The 20,354-nt window shown below is 46.8% G+C and overlaps 1 protein-coding gene across 1 annotated transcript in view; it reads right to left on the reverse strand.

The window, feature by feature from the left end:
- Positions 1–14,170, reverse strand: part of IL2RA (interleukin 2 receptor subunit alpha) — a 45,290-nt gene extending 31,120 nt beyond the window's left edge. The window contains exon 1 of the mRNA XM_024732284.1: positions 13,894–14,170. Coding sequence (XP_024588052.1) covers positions 13,894–13,957 — 64 coding nt within the window. The 5' untranslated portion in view covers positions 13,958–14,170. The remainder of the gene's footprint in view (positions 1–13,893) is intronic.
- Positions 14,171–20,354: the final 6,184 nt, after the last annotated feature.

A 20,354-nucleotide genomic window follows, 5' to 3' on the forward strand; every position in this document is an offset into this window, starting at 1 on the left:
TCCACTCCACCTCCCGGAGATGCCTGCCATCCCCCTAACTCTGGGACACTCTTCTTCACGCCTGCTCTCAAGAATCACACTCAGTTTTAAACAAGACACATGTGTGTGCTGTTTGGATTCAATGTTTGAGGCCCCCCTGTCCCCCCCAAATTCGTATGCCGAATCCTTACTGTCCAGCGTGATGGTGTTAGAAGGTGGGGTCTTGAGGTGAGATGAGGCCATGAGGGTGGAGCCTCAGGGGTGAGTTTGTGCCCCTGTAGGAGTCATGAGAGAGCTGGCATCCGCTCTGCTTCCCACCATGTGGGGACACAACGGCCCTCCCCCAAACCCCACCATGCCGGCCCCCTGATCTCAGATCCCAGCCTCCAGGAATAAGTGAGGAATGAAGTTCTGTTGTTCTGAGCCCCCCAAGGCTTTGGTATTCTGTTAGAGCAGCCTGCACGGACTAAGACATCACCGTGCGTCTTGGTTGGGGATCAGACCCTTGCATGGAGAATGTCAATCCAGACATGGAAATGGAGGCCACAGACTGCCCGGAGGGGAAGGTGCTGATTAAGGTTCTGGGGTTCTTGGTGCTTTGGGGGCAGCCCTTATCTGCTTGTCCACTGTGACTCGCCTAAGTCGGGTTCAGGGTAGACAAACAGCAGCCTGAACGTATTTCCCAAATCTGCATGTCAGCAGGCGCTGCCCCATAAACAGAAGAAGGATGAGGATGTGTCAGAGTGGGCGGATGATGGAGTGGGTGACACAGGGTCGGGAAGAGGTTATGTTAAGATCGTCGATTAAATGAGACCCAAAGCCCTCCCCGGTACTCCGGGGACTGGCCTCAGAAAAGCAGCCTCAACTGAAAGGCTTTTGATGAATTCAGTCTGTGGACTCAGCCTGGGCTGTCCTCCCTCAGCCGCCACTGAAGGAAACAGGCTCCGTGTTCCCCAGAGCGCCCTTTAAAGGGCCAGCTCTGCACCATTCCTGCCTTCCCTAAATTCTTAGGTAGCACCGAAATCCAGCCCTCTGCTCGGTGCCGTAGGTGGGTGCTGTTCCTTTCAACAGACACCTCAGGCTTGACGACCACAGGTGATGGTCCGGCAAGGGGCATTTGTGTCGGGCTTCATATAGAATTTAAACCCCAGGTGGCAGCGCTTTCCAAGGGCATGGGCACTTAAGACCTGTTCCCATGATTCACTGGGCATTGCTTTGCGCTGAAAAGGACAGATGGGACTCGCCAAGGATGTGGTAATTGTAGCGTGAACTAGATAGACTTCCTTCCATAGTGTGAACTGAAACCTTCAGTCCTGCTTACAAATGGACCGGATGCAGGTAGGGGAGCTTGCCGGCCGCTGGGGGGCTGAATGGCTCGGTCAGCACAGGGCTGAAGGGATGACTTTTCACTCCGCTATAGGGTGTTTATTAAGCCATAGAATGTCGGGACAGAAAGGGGCTTAGAGACCCTCCCTATCCATCTCCTCGCATGCTTAGACAGTGCCCACTCTGTCCAAGGTGTGTGAGACATTGCACACCGGGCACTGATCGGGGTACATATATGGACCTCTCTGGTCCTCACAGCCCCCTATGAAGTAGGCTGTTAGGAATATTCATGACAATTAATACAATGATTATTATATAGTACATTATTATAATTAAAATATTAAATGTATAATAAATTGATATACAAAGTACTACAGTATGATTAATATAGTTATAAATAAGAAACATTTAAATATGATTAATTATTACATAGTCATTCTTACTGGCTCTGTGTCATACACGATGGCGGTGAGGCCCCGACAGGGTCAGTGACCTTCGCGGCGGAGTTGCACAGCTGGTCGGTGTGAGGCCAGCGTTTGGATCCGCAGCCTTACATGACCCTGTTCGTCCACAGTTTCCTCCCTGTGTCTCGGCTGCATCCTGTTCGTGTGGCCACTGTATGCTCTGACCGTCCCCGCCCCGTCCCACATGTGTCCCGCGTGGTGGGAAGGCCATTGTGGGCATCTTGGGGTGGGGTGGGTGCTGGAGCTTGAAGAGCAGATGCTGGGTGCTAACGTGCAGAGATCATTCGGGATGGACTCTACAGGGACTGGAGCTTCATAGGGAGTGCCAGCCAAGGGAAAGGAATAAGGATTTTGCCCAGGGTTCCTGGGCAGCTGGGTGGATAGTAGTGTCTTTCACTAAAATGGGAAATAGAGGAGGAAGACCAGGCCTGGGGCCACAGCTCTGGCTGTACTGAGTTTGAGAAGTCTGTGAGACAGCCCTGTGGAGAGGTGCTCTGGGCCTTAGCTGTGCAGATTGGAAGCCCAGCAAGCCATGTTTACTGAGCACCTACTATATCCTGGTTACTGTAGGCAGGCCGCCGCATCCCACTTTATACCCACAGCAACTGAAGCCCATGGAGGTTAGAAGAACCTGCCCATGACCAGCTCCCCACTAGGTCACTCAGCGCCCCCCGAGGCTGCACCCCCTCCCCCTGTCCCGCCTGCTGTCATACGCACGGATGCCAGAGCCAATGCTCTAAAGCCCAGACTGCATCCTTCCCTTGCCCACGCCGCTCTGTGGTACCCATTCCTCCCAGGATACAGTCGAAGCCTCTGTACTTGGCAAGGCTCCATGACATAGCTCACAGCCCAGCCTCAACAGCCTCCACCTCTGCCCCCCGCCTGAGCTCTCCAGCCTGGTGGACTATGCTCTGTCTTTTGTCGTTAACCTTGCTCATGACTGCGCTTCCACCTTCTTGACTTCTGCTTGTCCTGCAGGCCTCCCTTGCTGTCACATTTCTCTGGGAAGCCTCCTGGACCTGTCTCTTTGGTTTTGGGCATTCCGCTGCACTCCCAAGCTACCCGCCATTTCTTTACACAGTGCTTGCCACACCGTGTCCATCAGATGCCCCCACCCTGCTGGAGCCTGCAGAGAATGGTACCCAGCGATTGTTTTAAAGGAAAGTAGAGTCACACAAGTCCAAACCAGGATCTGAATCCAAGCCTGCAGAATCCCAAGTTCATGAGCCCTTTCTGCTCTCCCAAGATGCTTTCCAGTTGGGAAGAATTCCAAATAGGCCGACGAGACGTGGAAGATTATAAGAGGCGAGGATGCCCCTAGGCTTTGAAATCATAGGTGAGGAAGCTACGGTTGCAGAATAGGAGACCTGCGGGCTGGGGTGCCTGGAGCTGGGGGGCCTGATGTGCAGAAGACATGCAGATGGTCCAGGTCAGAAAGAATATGGGATGCCAGGCAGAGGAAGTGTGCCCCACAGGCAGCGGGGAATGATTTGAGCTCTTTGATCTGCGGAAAGGCATCACGAAAGTTGTTTTCAGGAGAATTAATTTGGGGATGGATCAAAGAGTGACTTAAAATGAGACCTGGAAGGCTTACCCTAAGAAGCCCACGGGAGTTAATGAGACCTGTTGACTGTGTGCTTCCTTTGTACAGGGATGGAGCCGGTAGCCCGCCTCCATCACTTTCTTGGGCGCAGGAATGACTGCTTCACAACTTCAGTCTCCTCATCTGTAAAATGGGAATGATCATGGTGGTACCTGACTCACAGGGTCATTGTGAGGCTTCTGTGAGGTAACAGGTGCAGCGCACACACTTACTCTCCCAGGAGGAGGAGGGCGGGAGGCTGAGGTGTCCTGACAGCTCTGCTCGCAGACCCTCTGCACAAGCCCACTGCAAACTCAGGCTAGAGGAGTGAGGTTAACGAAACCCTGGGAAGAGGGAAAGTGAAACTTGATGGCCAGTGAAAGGCGTTGAAAGCCAAAAGTGAGATAAACAACGACCCATTTGCACATCAGAGCCGAAATGCTCACCCTTTGCGGTACTGTGCTCTCCTGGGTGTCAGCAGGGTGTCAGCGGAAACTGCCCTTTTATTTTTAAAAGGTTTTGGGGTTTGTAATTTTTTTTTTGTAGTTGTTTGTTTTGCTTTCCACTTAAAATAAGGAGTTTTCTCTTCACAAAGATCCTTTTATTCTAAATCAGGCTCTGAACAGAGGTGTCACCACCACAGGGACCGGAAACAGATACCACATTCAGCTGGGTGTGCAGGCTCTGGCGGGTTTCATCAGTCGGGGACCCCGTGACAGCCCCGGCCGCAACCAGGAAAGATGCCAGATGCGCAGCCTCCCCCGAAACTCCCGGGAAACTCACAGAGCCCCGAGGCAGGAAGAAGCTGACGTCAACTTAGCCTTCGGGGATTTCAAGCAAAACTTAGAAATGATTCCTCTGCCCTTTATTTGGTATCATGATCTTTCTCTGAGGAGATGAGCCAATTTGCTCCAAGGACCTCATTTCATGAAACTATGTATATGTAGTTATCCACACACACACATATATACACATATTATATACATGTGTGTGTATATGTACACACACGTACATATATACACATATATGTATATATACATAGTATATATATGTATGTGTATACATACACAAACATGTATACACATAAACACATACTATATATATATATGTTTTAAAGAAACACTGTTGCTTTGCTTTTAAGTATATAAGGTAACCGGACTGACTAGGTTCCCTTCATCTCTTCCTTGGAGAGGAAGGTCCTTCCTGGGCGTTTAGAATTGGGGAGTGGTTCACACTCCGCTGAGGACGTGCCATCGGTCAGCACTGTGTATAAATGGTACTTCTGCAATACCTGGGGGCTGTGGGAGCCATTAGTTTCTTCTTCAAGGAATGTAACTACTCCCACCTGAAATGTTCCCACTTTCTCGGTCAGGGACTTTCTCGAGCAAAAGAAAGCTTCTGCACATCCTCTATGTTGTTATAAATTCAAAATCTGTGGTGTTTGATTTTAATAACTTCAGTAGTTGATAATGACCAAGTAATGCTCTCAGCCCTCCTTTCTGTCCCAAATGTTAGTGTAAAGGTGAGGTAGTTCTTGATTCAATAGGTACAGGGAGGGCTTCCCTGGTGGCGCAGTGGTTGAGAATCTGCCTGCCAATGTTGGGGACACGGGTAGGGGACTCGTATAGGAACAAACATTTGTCTGTGTGTTCCATCCACTCTTTCTTTGTATTTGCATTTTAGATCTCAGCTTATGTTGGCATTATCTGTGCGATATATTTCTCTCCTGCTGGATGGTGTGTTCCTGGAGGCCAAGGACTGGGTTACATTCATCTCCTAACCCTGTATCTGACACATAGTAGTTGCTCAATAAATATTTGCCGAATGAATGAATCAACAAAGGAATGAAGCAGTGCCTGAAGGTGATGCCACAGGTGAGACTGTCCCCATCCATCCTCCTGTGTCCCTCCTCCACCTGTCACACCCATCCTGTCTGTCTACCTTGGCAGCACTGTTTTCACTCTGAAAAACTTCACAGCAGAGAAGATTCCCACCATCATGCCTCAGAGGCACACCTATCCTCACCTTTGTTTTCTTATTGCTGAGGATACAAAAAGAAGCAAGACTTCTGAAGGAGGTATCTATTTTGGGCCCAAACAGAAAAGAGTGGGTGATTCTGTGGGCAGAGATTCCTGAACGTGGTGGGGTTGACTCATGCCCGGAGGTGCTCAGAATTTCCTCTGTTTCGTGGGCGTCTGGGGCAGACGTGGCTCGACTCGAGTGCTTTCTTTCAAGCACAGTCAAATGCAGGAAAGACACCCCGAGCTGCTGTTTGGGGCATAGAAGGAGGGGGAGAGCGGGATTCAGAGAATTTAAGTCTGCAGGGGCTCTGTGTGCCCAAAGAGGTCAGCTCCTAGAGAAGATGGAGGGATCGCTGCTGGGCATCTGGGGTCGGAGTCTGTAGGAACAGGCTCGTTCACTTACGCACAACCACAGCAGCAGCGGGACCTCTTCAGAGCGGACTCTTCCACTTTTAAAAAAGTGAAAGTAAACTTGTTTACTAACGTGGGTTCAGGAGAATCATCAAGAAAGAGGGCTCTGCACCACTCCAGCCTGGTTCACATCCTCGCTCCCCACCCCGGTTGTGTTCCATGGGCTAACTTACTCACTTTTGTGAGCCTCAGTTTACCAGATGCAAAATGGGGGTGAGAGCAAGGCCGACCTGATTTTCAGGATTATTGGAAGGAACACTACGTTTTCACATAATGCCTGTAAGAGAGCATGTAGGCTGTGAATATTAGCTCTTGTTATTATCATTCGTGTTTAAAATGTTTCTTGGGGAGTTCCCTGGTGGTCCAGTGGTTAGGACTCGGTGCCTTCGCTGCTGTGGCCCCGGGTTCAGTCCCGGGTCGGGGAACGAAGATTCCACAAGCCACGCGGCATAGCCAAAAAAAAAAAAAAAAAGTTTCCTGCAACAAGGCTGAAGGCAAATAAGCCTCAAAGGAAAAAGTGGGTACTGGGATCAGGGTTTGTGCCAGGCCTGCCCCAGCTAGCCGTCTGTTCTCCAGTTCACAGCTTCGCCCACCACTCAGCTTTCTCTCTCAAGAGGGCCTCCTGAAGACCAGCGGGCTTTCCACGCTCTTTCTTTTAAAGGAACCAGTCGCCTCCTTAGCACTTACTTTTTATTCTTTAGAAACCTGCTTCTCTTTCTTCTTCTTTTGGGAAAAATTATTTAACTGTTCCTAGCCTCCTGATGCCAGCCTGGCCTTTCACTGCATCCAGAATGATTGGAAAAGGGGGGGAAAGCAACCCAAGAAGCAGGTCTGACTAGTCTGACCCAGGCTGTTCACCTTACTTGGTCCCTTGTGAGCTTCTGGTCACCCCCACCCATGGCATCCACACTTTGGTGCCTTAGTGTTTCTGCTGCCTGAAATCCTCCTGGGTACCTGACGCTGGGTTCAGAGTGCAGGCGCCGTGGCTGATGGAAAGCCGCGTGGCCAGGGTGGGTGGGGGCAAAGTGTCACGTGGGCGGTCAGGATGGAGGTCCCAGAGCTCTGGCCTTGTGGTGTGCCGTTGGCCAGGGCTAGGTCGGGGCACAATTTGGATGTAGGGGAATAAGACCCTGGACTTCTTGACTGTTACCCAGAGGTGTCATGTGGTCCTGGTGATGCTGATTCAGTGACCCATTGTGGGAATGAAGTCTACCAGACCCCAACAAGGTGTGTAGACACTAGAGGATCAAAATGAGAGGAGGAGAACACAGGTGCTTCTTGTCGGAGCAAAAGTACTAGTTTTTATCAGATCATCATTAGCCATTTGAGCCTCATCTTGCATGCAGCCAACACAAAATATGAAAAAGTTCGTTCGGATTTTTCCGTACCATCTTACGGAAAACCCCAAACAAACATTTTGGCCAACTCAATATTTGAAATATGCGTCATTTGTTTCGTTGCTCTCATTAACACCTCAATTTTCAGTTGTTACTCAAGGAGCATGACCCACGTATACAACTGTAGCAACATCATTAGGAAACACCACCCTCCAGCGTCTTCTGAGATTCACAAGCACAAGCTTAGAGCCACCTTCTCCAAGCAGCCTTTCTGAACGCCCCGCGAAGCGCCTTACCCTGCTTTGGTCGCTGTGGCATGTGTCAACTTTGCTACATACCACTTTGTAATATTTGATCTTGTGTCTTTCCCAGACTGGTTTTCCCATTTTACTTGCAAGTTCTGTGTGGGGTGGACACAGCCCACATTTCTTCTCTCCTGTGACAGCCTTGCTACTCAAAATGGGGTTAGGGCATTAGCAACATGGGCCTCACAGGGAGCCTGAACCAGAATCTCAGCCCCCACCCCTGACATCCTGAGTCAGAATCTACCTCACAACAAGCCCCTAGGTGATCTGTAATAGATTAAACTTCGGGAAATACTGTGCTAGGGCACCTATTCCTAGTGAATAGAAATAAAACAATGGAATTGGACCAACCATGGAATCATTATTCTGTGGATTTCAATCCTAACCGCATCTCGAATCATTTGAGGAGCTTAAAAATAATGTTATCCTTATGTCCAATTCTCATCTCCAGAGAGTCTGACCTAATTGGTCTTAATTGGTCTTGGGTGAGGCTTGGGCATCATTTGTTAAAGTTTCCCAGACGCACATGTAATGTGCAGTTTGTGCTAGGAACCACGGCTCTAAATACATTTCCCAGTTGGACTTGTGTTTTCTCCCTGATGGAGGCAAATCCCAGAGTAACCTCCAAACAAGTCAAACAGCCAAAAGCTTCCTGAGTAATCTTAAAGTGGAAAATACCTAGAGATGATTCTATTATTGTTTTCCCCTAAATGGGTGACTTATTTGAAAGCCTGAGAGGGGGAGGGATTCAGTGATGGCTGTTGACTCACTGGCAAACACTGCTGCCTCCACTGGCAAGTCTTCAAGGTGGGAGTTGCTCAGCAGATGTTTTATCTCCAGTCTTAGGCCAGAAGCAGTTTAAGAGCAAAGACCTTTTCCATCTTGGTAATCCTAACGCATGGATGGATGGATGGATGGAAAGATGGATGGATCAATGGATGGAAAGATGGATGGATGGATGTCACTGAGAGTCGACGTGAAGACCTAAGGGGAATATTGGACTGGAATTTGGGAAGCCTGGATTCTAGTCCTGGCTCTTCACTTTTCCTGCTTGCCTTGTGTCCTTGGTACCTTTTTCTTACTATCTTGTCTAGGCACCCAGGGCCTTTTAGGTTGCTTTTGCCAAGCCAACTATAGCTCCCTTACCAGGGAACATAACTTCCTGTGTCTCATCCTCTGTGCTCACAACTATAGCTGTTCAGATATTAAAGAACCTCATTGGAGGTCCTTCCTGGAGACCCTGGTTGATAGGGAGGCTACAACCCTAAATATTATCCTCAAAATTTTGTGCATATGTACAGTTTTCTAAGGAGACAGTTAACAGCACTCATCAAATTTGCTCAAGGACTCACCACTCAAGAAAGATTAAGCCAGATGGAGTCTTGCTATCACTTTGTTCTTCCTGTTGGGAGATTCAGGATGTATGTATAGGAGTGACAAATGAGGTCTGTCTTTATGTGGTGAGGTTCTATGGACCATTTTTTTTGCCCCCTGGATAATACTTGGGGCAGTGGCTGACTCCACTGAAGCAGAACTTCCTGAAGAAATTACTAGAAAGGGTGGCCAAAGAGGGGATGAGGGAGCTCATTAAGGGTCTCCAATCTCTCTTCCCCTGATACCTGCCTGGGTGAAGAACAAGAGAGGAGAGTGTCTGGAAGTTTAGATACCCCCAGTGGCTTCAGAGGGCCCCTGGGTGGGCCATGACTGGTACCAAGGTGACACACATTGTTAGCCTGGAGAGAAGGAATCCTAGGTTCTAAGTCCAAAGGGATCAGAGGCCATTCCTGCCTGGCTTGGGAAATCTCTACACCACTTTTGACAAATTTTCATTTAGGCTCTGCTTAAACACTTGCAGAGAAAGGGAGCCCAGGGGTTAATGGAGAGGAAAAGGATAGAGGAACTCTTTACTCTGTTTGGCTGTTGGACATTCACCAGACACGAATAAACCCACAGTTCAAAGTTTTACCTTTTTTTTTGGCCTTGCCACGCAGCAGGTGTGATCTTAGTTCCCTGATCAGGGATCGAGCCTGTGACCCCTACGTTGGAAGTGCAGAGTCTTAATCACTGCACCACCAGGGAACTTCCCAAAGTTTTACCTTTTTTTTGGCCTTGCCAGGCAGCATGTGGGATCTTAGTCCCCTGACCGGGGATCGAGCCTGTGACCCCTACGTTGGAAGTGCAGAGTCTTAATCACTGCACCACCAGGGAACTTCCCAAAGTTTTACCTTTTTTTTGGCCTTGCCAGGCAGCATGTGGGATCTTAGTTCCCTGACCAGGGATCGAGCCTGTGACCCCTGCGTTGGAAGTGCAGAGTCTTAACCACTGCACCACCAGGGAACTTCCCAAAGTTTTACCTTTTCAGCGGCATCCCCCACCCAGCCTCTGTCACCTTTCCACTCAAGTCTCCTTCCTTTTCTGATTCTCACTGCCGCCTAAAGTCTGGGGCAGGGGAGCAGATGATGAACAAAAGCCAAGGTCCTCTCCTAAAGCCAAGAATCTACTGGTTTGCCATCTGGGTGCTCTTTCATTTGAAAAGTATGAAAGACACATATCCCTAATTTCACTTTCTAGGCGGGGAAGTTAAAACATAGAGATTGGAGGGCAGCAGAGAACAACTGGAATTCCGCCCCATCCATCTTCCCAGCCAGCATACGCGCCCCTCTGTGGCTCCCCTGACGTGGCTGGAAAGCCTTGACCACTTTCAGGGATGCAGGGCTTATAGCTTTTTGAAACAATCGATTGAATTAAGGTCCTCTTTCCTTTACTCATAGGGAATGGCCTCGGATAAAGAGAAGGAGGTCCCCACTCATGTAAGTCCTCCCCTGTGAGAAGCAAGGAAATCATTTGAGGGCAAAAATGCCCGAAAAGCGAATAGCAGGAGCCTCACCCAGCAGTGAGAAGTGTTTTCGCCTTGACGTTTACAACCTCGCCTGAGTGCTGCGCGGTACCTTCCAGGAGTTGGAAATAACCTACAATGATACGTCAGCCTCGGCACTTGGGCCCGCAAAGGTCTCTTAACCCAGACCCTGCTGTGTATGTCTTCGGTTTGGAAACTTTTTCATCCAAAAGTACGCCGGCTTGAAAAGGCCTTTCGACAGAGCTTATTTTATTTCCTGTTCAGAATTCTTGACATAGAGCGATAGAGCTAGAAGTCAGTCTCAGGATCAGCTCCATCAACCTTTTCATTTTTCAGAGAAACCGAGGCCCAGGGAGGTATAGAAATTTGCCAAAAATCACGCCCTTCACCTCCTCCAACGATGGTCGTTCGGAGGTGCCTTGGACCACTTTCTGTTCCCTGCGAAGTTCAGTATCCCTGACTCTTCTATCCACTGACCTCAGGTGACATGGCCCCCCTTCCCAAAGGAACTCTGTTATTTTTACAGTTTCTACTGATCATTGGAAATGAAGGGAGCGGAAAATGAACTTGAATGACCACCACGTTGAGGGCTAGCCTGACTTAAGTGTGACTGTCGCTATGATAGGAATGACTTCAACAAGAAACAACACAGAAGCCTCCAGACTACTCAGGGCTTTAGCCAAAGAAGCTAAGAAGTCTTCTTTTCGGATGAGTGAAGTTGAGGATAGGAGCTGTAGAGCTCATCAGCTGTCCTCTATAGCATCTCTAGCTGACTGTCTATCAGTGAAGTCAACTCTTTTTGGTGCCTTAATTCTCTCAGATCTCAAAAGGAGCAGATGTACGGGTGATAAACAGAACTGCCTATTTAAGACATGCTGTTTTTAAAGAAAGTAGCAACTGTTTCATGAGATACTTCCTAAGTTTACCAAAGCCCCATATGTATATATATACATCTTCTCCAAAGTACATCTTAAAGATGAGCAAGGAAACAGTGGTAATAACACCTTGGGATCTAGAGAAATTGAATGATTAAATATGCAGAGTTAAACATTTTGTGTTTTAATGATACATGTGAAGATGGAAATTCCAGTGTGGGCAGTCATCTTTACAAGAAGGGATAATTAGACAAAAATATCATCTTAATGGGTTTCCGCATTGTGTTTTTTTTTTTTTTTTTTTTGAGTCTAGGGCATGAAGATTTGATCACAGAATTCCTAGAATGAAAGAAAGATGATCAAGGCATAGATAAACTCTCAGAATTTCCACAATGCTGAGAAAGGCACCTTCAATAACGTGCCTGTTGGCAACATCAGGAGAATTCTCTTTTCAACCACATCCCAGGACCCAGTAATACAGAGACTCAAAACACTCACGTTGACTAATACGTCCCCTGTCACCCATCACAATTTTAAATGGTGGCTTTGGAAATTTTCAGACTGAAAATCTGCCTTATGAATCAGCTAGAAATTGCATCTGTTGACAGTCTGATTGATTTCGTTAGCAACCTCTCCCTTCTGAGGAATAAAAAGATTTGTTTATTTGAAGACTGGGTTCCCCTGGGAGGAAGAAGCCTGAGATGAGATTATTTCTCACCCTGGAGTGGTTCCTAAGCCATATGTGGATCCCAGAAACTCAGCCCGTATCATTCTCTTTAGCTACCAAGTCCTCACTTGCCTCTGGATGGGACCATTTCACGCCCTGTCTGTGCACCTACTCTCTCTACGGAATCATCTCTGTAGAGCTCGGACCCTGTCTGCAGGGACCAGAAAGAACACATGGCTGAGAAAACTGGGCTTGAGTCCTGGCTCTGTCACTGCCTGTGTGACCTCTGAGTTTTGAGGTCTTCCTCATCTCATGGGTTGGTGACATCCACCTTGCAAAGGGGCTATGAAGAGGAAAAGAAGACTTATACGTCTGGCACATAGAAGGTACTCTATAAATGGTCATTTTTACTTTCTAGTAGTCTTTTATTGACTCCCAAATGAACTTTAAATTTTTAAACTTGTTACGAAGGCCTTGGGTCATTCATTTGACGCCATCCTACCTTTCCAGTCTTAATCCCCAGCAACCCCACATCCCCGTCCAAGGCTGGGGGCTGTTCCCTGATGCTTTGCTGTGTCTTTGCTCCTGTGGGCCTCTCTATCTGGAATCTCCACTCAGGGAAATTCACTGCCCCCTCAGGGCACTTTTTGCTGCTGCTTTCACGAAGCTTTCCCTGATATACCCCTGCTCCCCTAGATCTTATCCCATTCCACCCATACTGCTGTTATTATATCTATGCCTTTCTTCCCCTTACTAGGTTATATGTCTCTTAAGGAGTGAGGCTATGTCTTGTTCATTTTAGTATTTCCTCCAGTGTTGAAAAGGGGAACAAGACGTATTGGATAGATTTTTGAAGATGTGAGTGTATGAAGGAGGCCTCACTGCTACAAGACCATTCAAATCTTCAGATAAGTCATCATCGGCTGGCAATAACACGCGTTTACTTGAAATGTGTTTCCCAGAGATGAGGCATAATTAACTGTAAAGACTTTTCTGTTCTGGCTTGGCTTGACCTCCCACTTTGCAAAGACCCTGTGGAGGTAGAAATCTCATTATGAGCCTTCCTAAAATCATGCCCACTTTTCACTTTACAGTAAAGAAGATCCTACACCTGGGTCAGTTCACAGCCCAGTGACTTGGTCATTTCCCCTAAACGAGCAAAAAAGACTCCTTATGCATCATCCTGTCTCACTTCTTAACATATCTTTCTGTGGCCACTTAGCATCATTATATATCTAGAAACGAAGGATATAATATCATAGACTCTGATATCTTACCTGTTTTCCTGCATAAGCAAGGGAAGATGTTATTAGAAAGTTCACACTCAATTAAGAAGGAGGTTTGAGGTAGAAGTTGGTGGTTTCTTATTGCTTAAAAAAAAAACTGACAAACCCTTTTGAAAGGATGAAAGGAATTCAAAACTTTCATATATATACATATGTATATATCCACACACATACATACATGCATATATACACATAAGAACATAAGAATTAATGTTCTGAAAGTGATATGCTTATTTTTTAAAAACTTCTATAAAGTTACACATATAAGAAACTTCCTAGGTATTATTTCCCGAGACAGTAAAAAACAAAGTATACATCCTTGAGGCTTAACTCTTCTGAGATCTTAAATGATCCCAATGTTTCATATGTGAGTTAGTAATGTCTGCCAGACATTCACCTGGTCTTAGACTCCTAGTGGATTCTTAGTATTATCTTACAGCTTTGTGGGTGCGGTGGAAAACTGAATTCAGTGGAAAATCCAAGTTCTTGAGGACTCTGCTTATTAGTATGCTAACATTCAAATATCACATCACCCTATTCTTCCCAGAATCAGCCGTCAAAGACTTTGAGCGACAGAGAGCCCACCGTTCCAAGTTCTCTTTATAGGTCGGCGATAATTGAGGCATAAAACGGGCCCCCGGTGGGCTGTGGACATAGGGGTAGAACCCAGGATTCAACCCCCTTCCCCGTACTTTCTACTTAGGTGCCTCTCGGATTCTGTGGCTGGGGAGAGTCGACATCCTTAGCCTTCCCAGGACTCCGAGGACACCAGTGACCCCTTACCTGTCACGCAGCCAGGTACGACGATGAATACGAAGAATCCCCACATGAGCAAGCCTGGCTCCATCCTCCGGTCCCCTGGGATCAGCTGCCGATGTGAGGGCCAGGAAGAAAAGGTACTTCTCTGCAGAATGCTGGGTTTCCTTTCAGCCTCTTGCTGGCATCGCGCTGGGAGGCTGGGGGAAGGATCAATCCGCCCAGGTTGTCATCCTCACTGGTCCATCCGTCTCTAGGACAGTCAGCACTTGCTCTATATAAGTATTAGCCTGGTTTGTTCAGTCAGGAAATCGTGCCTACCACTCTCTTCTCTAGTCTCAAATATAGGAAGTGGTTTTAACCAGCTTTTTTTTTTTCAAGTTCAGTTGTTGGGAGGTGTGGGCCGGGGTTGGTGAGAAGATTGGGGTTCGTGTATGAATCCTTTCTTCAGCGTCCCCCTGAAAAGGGGAGGGAGATTCCCCCTGCCGTTGAAGGAGGGTTGAGCAAGCACTTCTTGGCAGTGGTCTCAGCTAGAGTTTCATAAACTGGTGTCACTGTGAAACTGAGGTCCTTCCCCAGACTTGCAGCTCCCGGAGGAGTGGGCAGGTGCCACACAAGATGGGGGGCAAGGTCATGCCAGGAGTGTGGGGGAGCAGTCTTGGTCCTGGACAGGAATTTCCTAAAGCTGTCTGACCACGGATCCCTTTAAAAAGTCTAGTGGGCATCCGGGTGGGGTCTCCATACTCAGAACTCATGAATACTCTCCCAAGATTTATAATCAGTACTAGCCATAATTATTTCACCATGATGCTCTGGGTTCCTGCATGTGAGTTGTCATTTTATAAGATGTTTTGCCACCAGATGTGTCTTTCTCTTAAAAGATCATTACTGGGGACTTCCCTGGTGGTGCCGTGGTTAAGAATCCACCTGCCAATGCAGGGGACAACATGTTCGAGCCCTAGTCCGGGAAGATCCCACATGCCGCGGAGCAACTAAGTCCATGCACCACAACTACTGAAGCCCACGTGCCTAGAGCCCGTGCTCCGCAACAAGAGAAGCCACCACAATGAGAGGCCCGCGCACCGCAATGAAGAGTAGCCCCTGCTCGCCACGACTAGAGAAAGCCCGCGCGCATCAATGAAAACCCAATGCAGCCAAAAATAAATAAATTTGTGGAAAAAAAAACCCAAAACAAGGATCATTACTAAAATGTGGACTTTGGTTTTCGATGTTGGGGGTACTCAGGACTTTTGTTGCCGTGTGTGGGATCTTTAGTTGCAGCATTCAAACTCTTAGTTGCGGCATGTGGGATGTAGTTCCCTGACTAGGGATCGAACCTGGGCCCCCTGCATTGGGAGCACAGAGTCTTAGCCACTGGACTGCCAGGGAAGTCCCTTCCATTAGAGATCAGAGCTATCTTCTGATTTTCACGAAATGGTTGACTATGTTTTGCTAAGTGGAAATTCGTGTAATCATGTAGTTATAGTAAAATACAATTTAAAAGATATTAGAAAGCAAGTGAAAATATTGACAAAAGGAAGAACCATCCAGGCAAGCCAAAGCAATTCATGGTTCCAATATGTGTTGTTGATAATTCTCTAAGAACATTCTGATATTCTCTAAGAAAGGTAATTATGATCTCTGAAAAGGGCTTTGAAAGGCTGCACATGGACCAAGAGTGGTTTCCAGATTAAGTACCAGAGTTTGCAGAGAAAAGCATGAACTGATCTCTTTCCGGGAGTGAAATACTTTGTCGAAATGTGACAGGATTATCTTTTAGGCTTACGCTCATTGCTGGAAACATTTCAACCATGTGATGAGTGTGGCAATTCCTGTTATCTGCCGGGCTGTCCCTGTTATTAAGCTGGAGACTTTGCCTGGCTACAGTGATCATCGTATAGTTTTGAAATAAACTTACAAAAAAATTGGAAGTCTAATATAAATAACTCCCCCCCACAAACCATGGAAGAGTAGCTGCCACTGTGATGTTCCAAATACAGAATTGACAATGTTCACTTTGATCCCTTGATCCAGGTGGTGTCTCCCAGGGGCCCCCACTTTACAGTCACTATAACCCTAACCCTAACCCTCTTTGTAATAAATAAGGACTTGGTGATAAGAAGTAAATATCGTGTTACACATCAGACTTTCAAGTTATTCATTTATTTGTGTGTACAGACTGAGGATTTTCTATCTTTTTCACTGGGTTATAATCTAGCACTGTCATTTATTTCAGTGCTCAAACTGTCTCCTGTTTGTCCACCGTGAGTCCATTCAAGGTGGCTTCTGTGTCCTTTTGACACATCCCCATCATTCTTTCTGTACTTCTTTGCTTTGGAAGCATAAGGAGATTTTTCCAGGCTCATCTTGTACTTTCTCTGTCCCAGCCCTGGAATCAGCCATTAATCCAAAGAGTCCAGGTTCCTTCAGAGGGAAATAGTGTTTTGATGCCAAGATATGCTCATTGCTATTGGGGTGGCACTACTCCTAGGCTCCCCCAATGAACAGAGCTAGGGACAGAGGTAAGGAATACATGCGTGTACACACACACACCCCCTTTATATCTATATTTCTGTATCCATCTATACATATTGGAAACCATGAGTTCACACTGATACATCCCAACATCCCAATTCCACCTGAGCACCACAGGATTGAATTCTAGTTTTTTTCCTTTTCTGTATGTGTTGGTAACTCTCTTCCCTGATGGTGGGAAATCGGCTTCATTAGCCCTTGTCTGTTTACATTTGATCAGTCCCCCTGTATGTTACCAGTCTCTCATCTCTGCCGCCATCCCCTTCCCCACACAGGTACCCTATTCTGCCTGCTCAGGCTCTGAATCCCTGTTCTGAGCCCACCCCCAGACTCTGAGGGAATGGCCCCCTCGCCTGATCAGGCTCTGACAGCTCTTACCAGGTCACCCCCCCGCCCCCATGGATGTCCTTCTGACCCTGCTTGGGTGCTGCACCCCCATCCCAAGTCGTTCCCCTTGGGAATGACCTCCTCCCCTCGTGTGAGCTCTGACAACCTTGCCACCAGCACTGGGTGTCAGCCCCCTCCCCCCGCGTGGACTCCGATAACATTAGTGTATTTTCCTGTTTTTGTGGACCCCCCCCCCACCTGATCAGGTTCTGACTCCCCCCACTGGGTTGCTCCCTGTGGGGACCCCTGCTCCGCTCTGCTTGGACCCTGACTCCTCATCTTGGATGATCTCCCCATAAAGACACCATCCTCACCCCCTTTGGGCTGTGACCGCCCCCCAACTCTGGGCTACAGTGTCACCTCCCACTGGACACACAGTTGTCTCCCCTCCTTTGCTCCACCAGAAAGCTTTAGCTGAATTATTCAGAAAGGGAAGAAGAGGACGGTTAGTGCCCACACTTCAAGAGTAAAGCCGTAAAAGGAAAATGAGGCCAAAATGTGCAGTCCAGCCAAGCTCAGAGAATGAGCACACGTGCAATGAAGGAGCAAACAAACCATAATGACCTCCAAGCTTTTAAGGTGCTTCATATGTTTTTAAACTCTAGAGGGTCTTAGGAATTAATATTTCTTCTTGGAAAGTAACAGTTCCCTAAAGTTTACTAAAACCTTCAGTTTTATTTTTTTATTATTTTTTAAAAATTTATTTATTTTTGGCTATGTTGGGTCTTTATTGCTGCGTGCGGGCTTTCTCTAGCTGTGGTGAGCGGGGGCTACTCTTCGTTGTGGTGCGCGGGCTTCTCATTGCGGTGGCTTCTCTTGTTGCGGAGCACGGGCTCTAGGCGCGCAGCCTTCAGTAGTTGTGGTGCGTGGGCTTCAGTAGTTGTGGCTTGCGGGCTCCAGAGCGCCGGCTCAGTAGCTGTGGCGCACGGGTTTAGTTGCTCCACAGCATGTGGCATCTTCCCGGATCGGGGCTCGAACCCGTGTCCCCTGCATTGGCAGGCGGATTCTTAACCACTGTGCCACCAGGGAGGTCCTCAAAACCTTCAGTTTTATATCAGTTTCTTTTTCTTCTATGAAGTTAAAGTAAAATTAAATTTAATGATATATATTTACAAATTTTTGAGGATCAAAGAAATATTAACCAGGACTTATAAGGTACATTTGGACTGAAGTAAGTAGCAAACATTAGTCTCACAGATTAATTCACTGCTATGTAAAATAATCAAAACTTGAATTGTAATTTTTTTTGCTTTACAACAGAACCTCCCTCAACCCCTCCTCACAATAATTAGAAGAGTTAAATCCATTTTATTAGTAACAAAATAATAGCAAAATAGATTAAACATCTTTTATTTTACATTTTTTATTATTAAAAATAATATACAAACTATGAAAACAAAAATAGTGATTTGGGGGGTCTTTTTTATAATTTAGAAACGTTATTCCCACCCCCACCGCCAATTAGCAGATGGGTTTCATATTAGTTCAACTGGAGGTTTTCTTCCTGTAGTTGTCTGGGGGTCTTTTTAGTCAAATAACTATAATTTTTTTTTTTTTTTTTTGCGGTACGCGGGCCTCTCACTGTTGTGGCCTCTCCCGTTGCGGAGCGCAGGCTCCGGACGCACAGGCTCAGCGGCCATGACTCACGGGCCCAGCCGCTCCGCGGCATGTGGGATCTTCCCGGACCGGGGCACGCACCCGTGTCCCCTGCATCGGCAGGCGGACTCTCAACCACTGCGCCACCAGGGAAGCCCAAATAACTATAATTTTTATGAGTGGTGTTGCTGAATTAGAGCCTCATATCAGAGGCTCACATTTGACATCTTATCCTGCACTGGAATGCTGAGGAAAAAGAAGGAATGTAGAAATTGCACACTGCTCAAAAACATGATCAGTTGTTTTATCTTGGGAAGCTCACTTCTCCATTTTTAAGAAATTTCAGGTTGGAATTTTTCATTTTCACTTTGAAATGTTAGGACGTGTTGTTTAAGTCAGTCCCGTTGGGAGAACCATGTTAAAACTCTTTTAGTCACAGAGCCAAGTCAACATGATGTAAATGTGGGGATTCGTTAAACTGAATAATATCATAAACACGTGATGAAATTAAAACCCCGGTTACAGAACAGAGACTAGAGACCAATAAGTTGACAACCACACCATGACAGTTGGTGGGATGGAGACGGCCAGCAGGTCCCCCAAATCATCCTTCCCTTCGTCTTGGGCGAATGATTAGAACACATTCCCTAGCCTCCTGGAGCTAGGTGTTTTTCTGTGGTGATGTTCTTGCCAGGAAATGTTAGCGGAAGTGATGTTTAGCACCTCTGCCTGGCTTCCCTTCTTTCCAGCTGGCTGGAATGCTGTGACCAGAGTAATCGTGGAAGTTGGGTGCCCCACCTGGGTTTCTGAACGCCTGGAGCACAGCTACCTATGACCTGGAACATGTACCTCAAATTGCTGTATAGGAAAGTGGTAGATTTTTTTGTACATCAAGTCACATTCTTGTTGGGTCTTTTGTTACAGCAGCTTAGCCTACCCTGACTAATATCATTGGTCCCAGTAGACCCATCAAACATCACGTGCTCCTGTATTGGTGATTTCCTTGGGGCAGCAGGCTTGCTTAGGAAGGACTCATCCATTCTCAAATCCCGTAAGAACAACCATCATAATAGCCTCAGTCTTACTCATCATAAATGGAAAAAAACCCCAGCATTTTGTGAGCTTCTAACCAAAAATGTTTTACCTTACCTTTTCAAAATGTAGGGCTCTAAACACTAAATCTAGCTAAATGATTCAATTGTTTGACATGTTATTCAATCCAGGTTTCTTCTTAATATTATTTTAAAGTTTCACAGAAACGTCTTGACCTCTGAACCAAGACGTTGCTGAAGTTCAAGTAGCTAAGCAACACCTAGTCCACTAGTACAGCAGCAGAAAAAATATCTTTAAGTATTTAATGGATTGCAATGATGAAATATTTACATTCATATTAATGAAGAGCTTTAAAAATATATCACAAAGTCCCCTGAATTTTTCTAACAAAATAAGAAGACCAGGTGTCTCTCGGCGCTAAGATGGACTCATGTAAGACAAATAACTTGGTTATCTTTTACAGTTTGCACTGAGCTGAACTTTCAGTCTTGTCTCCTGATCTTGACAGCGCAGTGTCAAGGCCGAGATGGGAGGAGAGGAGGAGAAAGCAGATCCATTCTGTCGTGAATTTTGTATAATTTCGTACTGAGGCTCCATAGAGCAAAGCTGCTGCCCTTAGTGGATTTACGATTAAGAAGGAAAGACACTTTCTAATCCTTTAGCCTCGAAACCCTGGGTTAAATCCATTTCACCCATCTTCACTCATCAAGGTCATTTTAAGACTTGCACGTCCTTGAAGTGGCATGTAGCCTAAACAATAAGATATTTGCCCAAGTTGTCTTTTAGGAGTTTGGAGTCAGCTGTGTCTATTTCAAGCTGAGCTGGTTATGACTAGACAGGACCACTGACCCTTCAACTGGGCAGGTGCACGTGTCCACGTGGTGACCTTTTGAACATGCAGAGGCCTGTAGCTTAGT

Source organism: Neophocaena asiaeorientalis, unplaced genomic scaffold (assembly GCF_003031525.2).
Source record: "Neophocaena asiaeorientalis asiaeorientalis breed wild unplaced genomic scaffold, Neophocaena_asiaeorientalis_V1.1 scaffold176, whole genome shotgun sequence".
Taxonomy (NCBI): domain Eukaryota; kingdom Metazoa; phylum Chordata; class Mammalia; order Artiodactyla; family Phocoenidae; genus Neophocaena; species Neophocaena asiaeorientalis.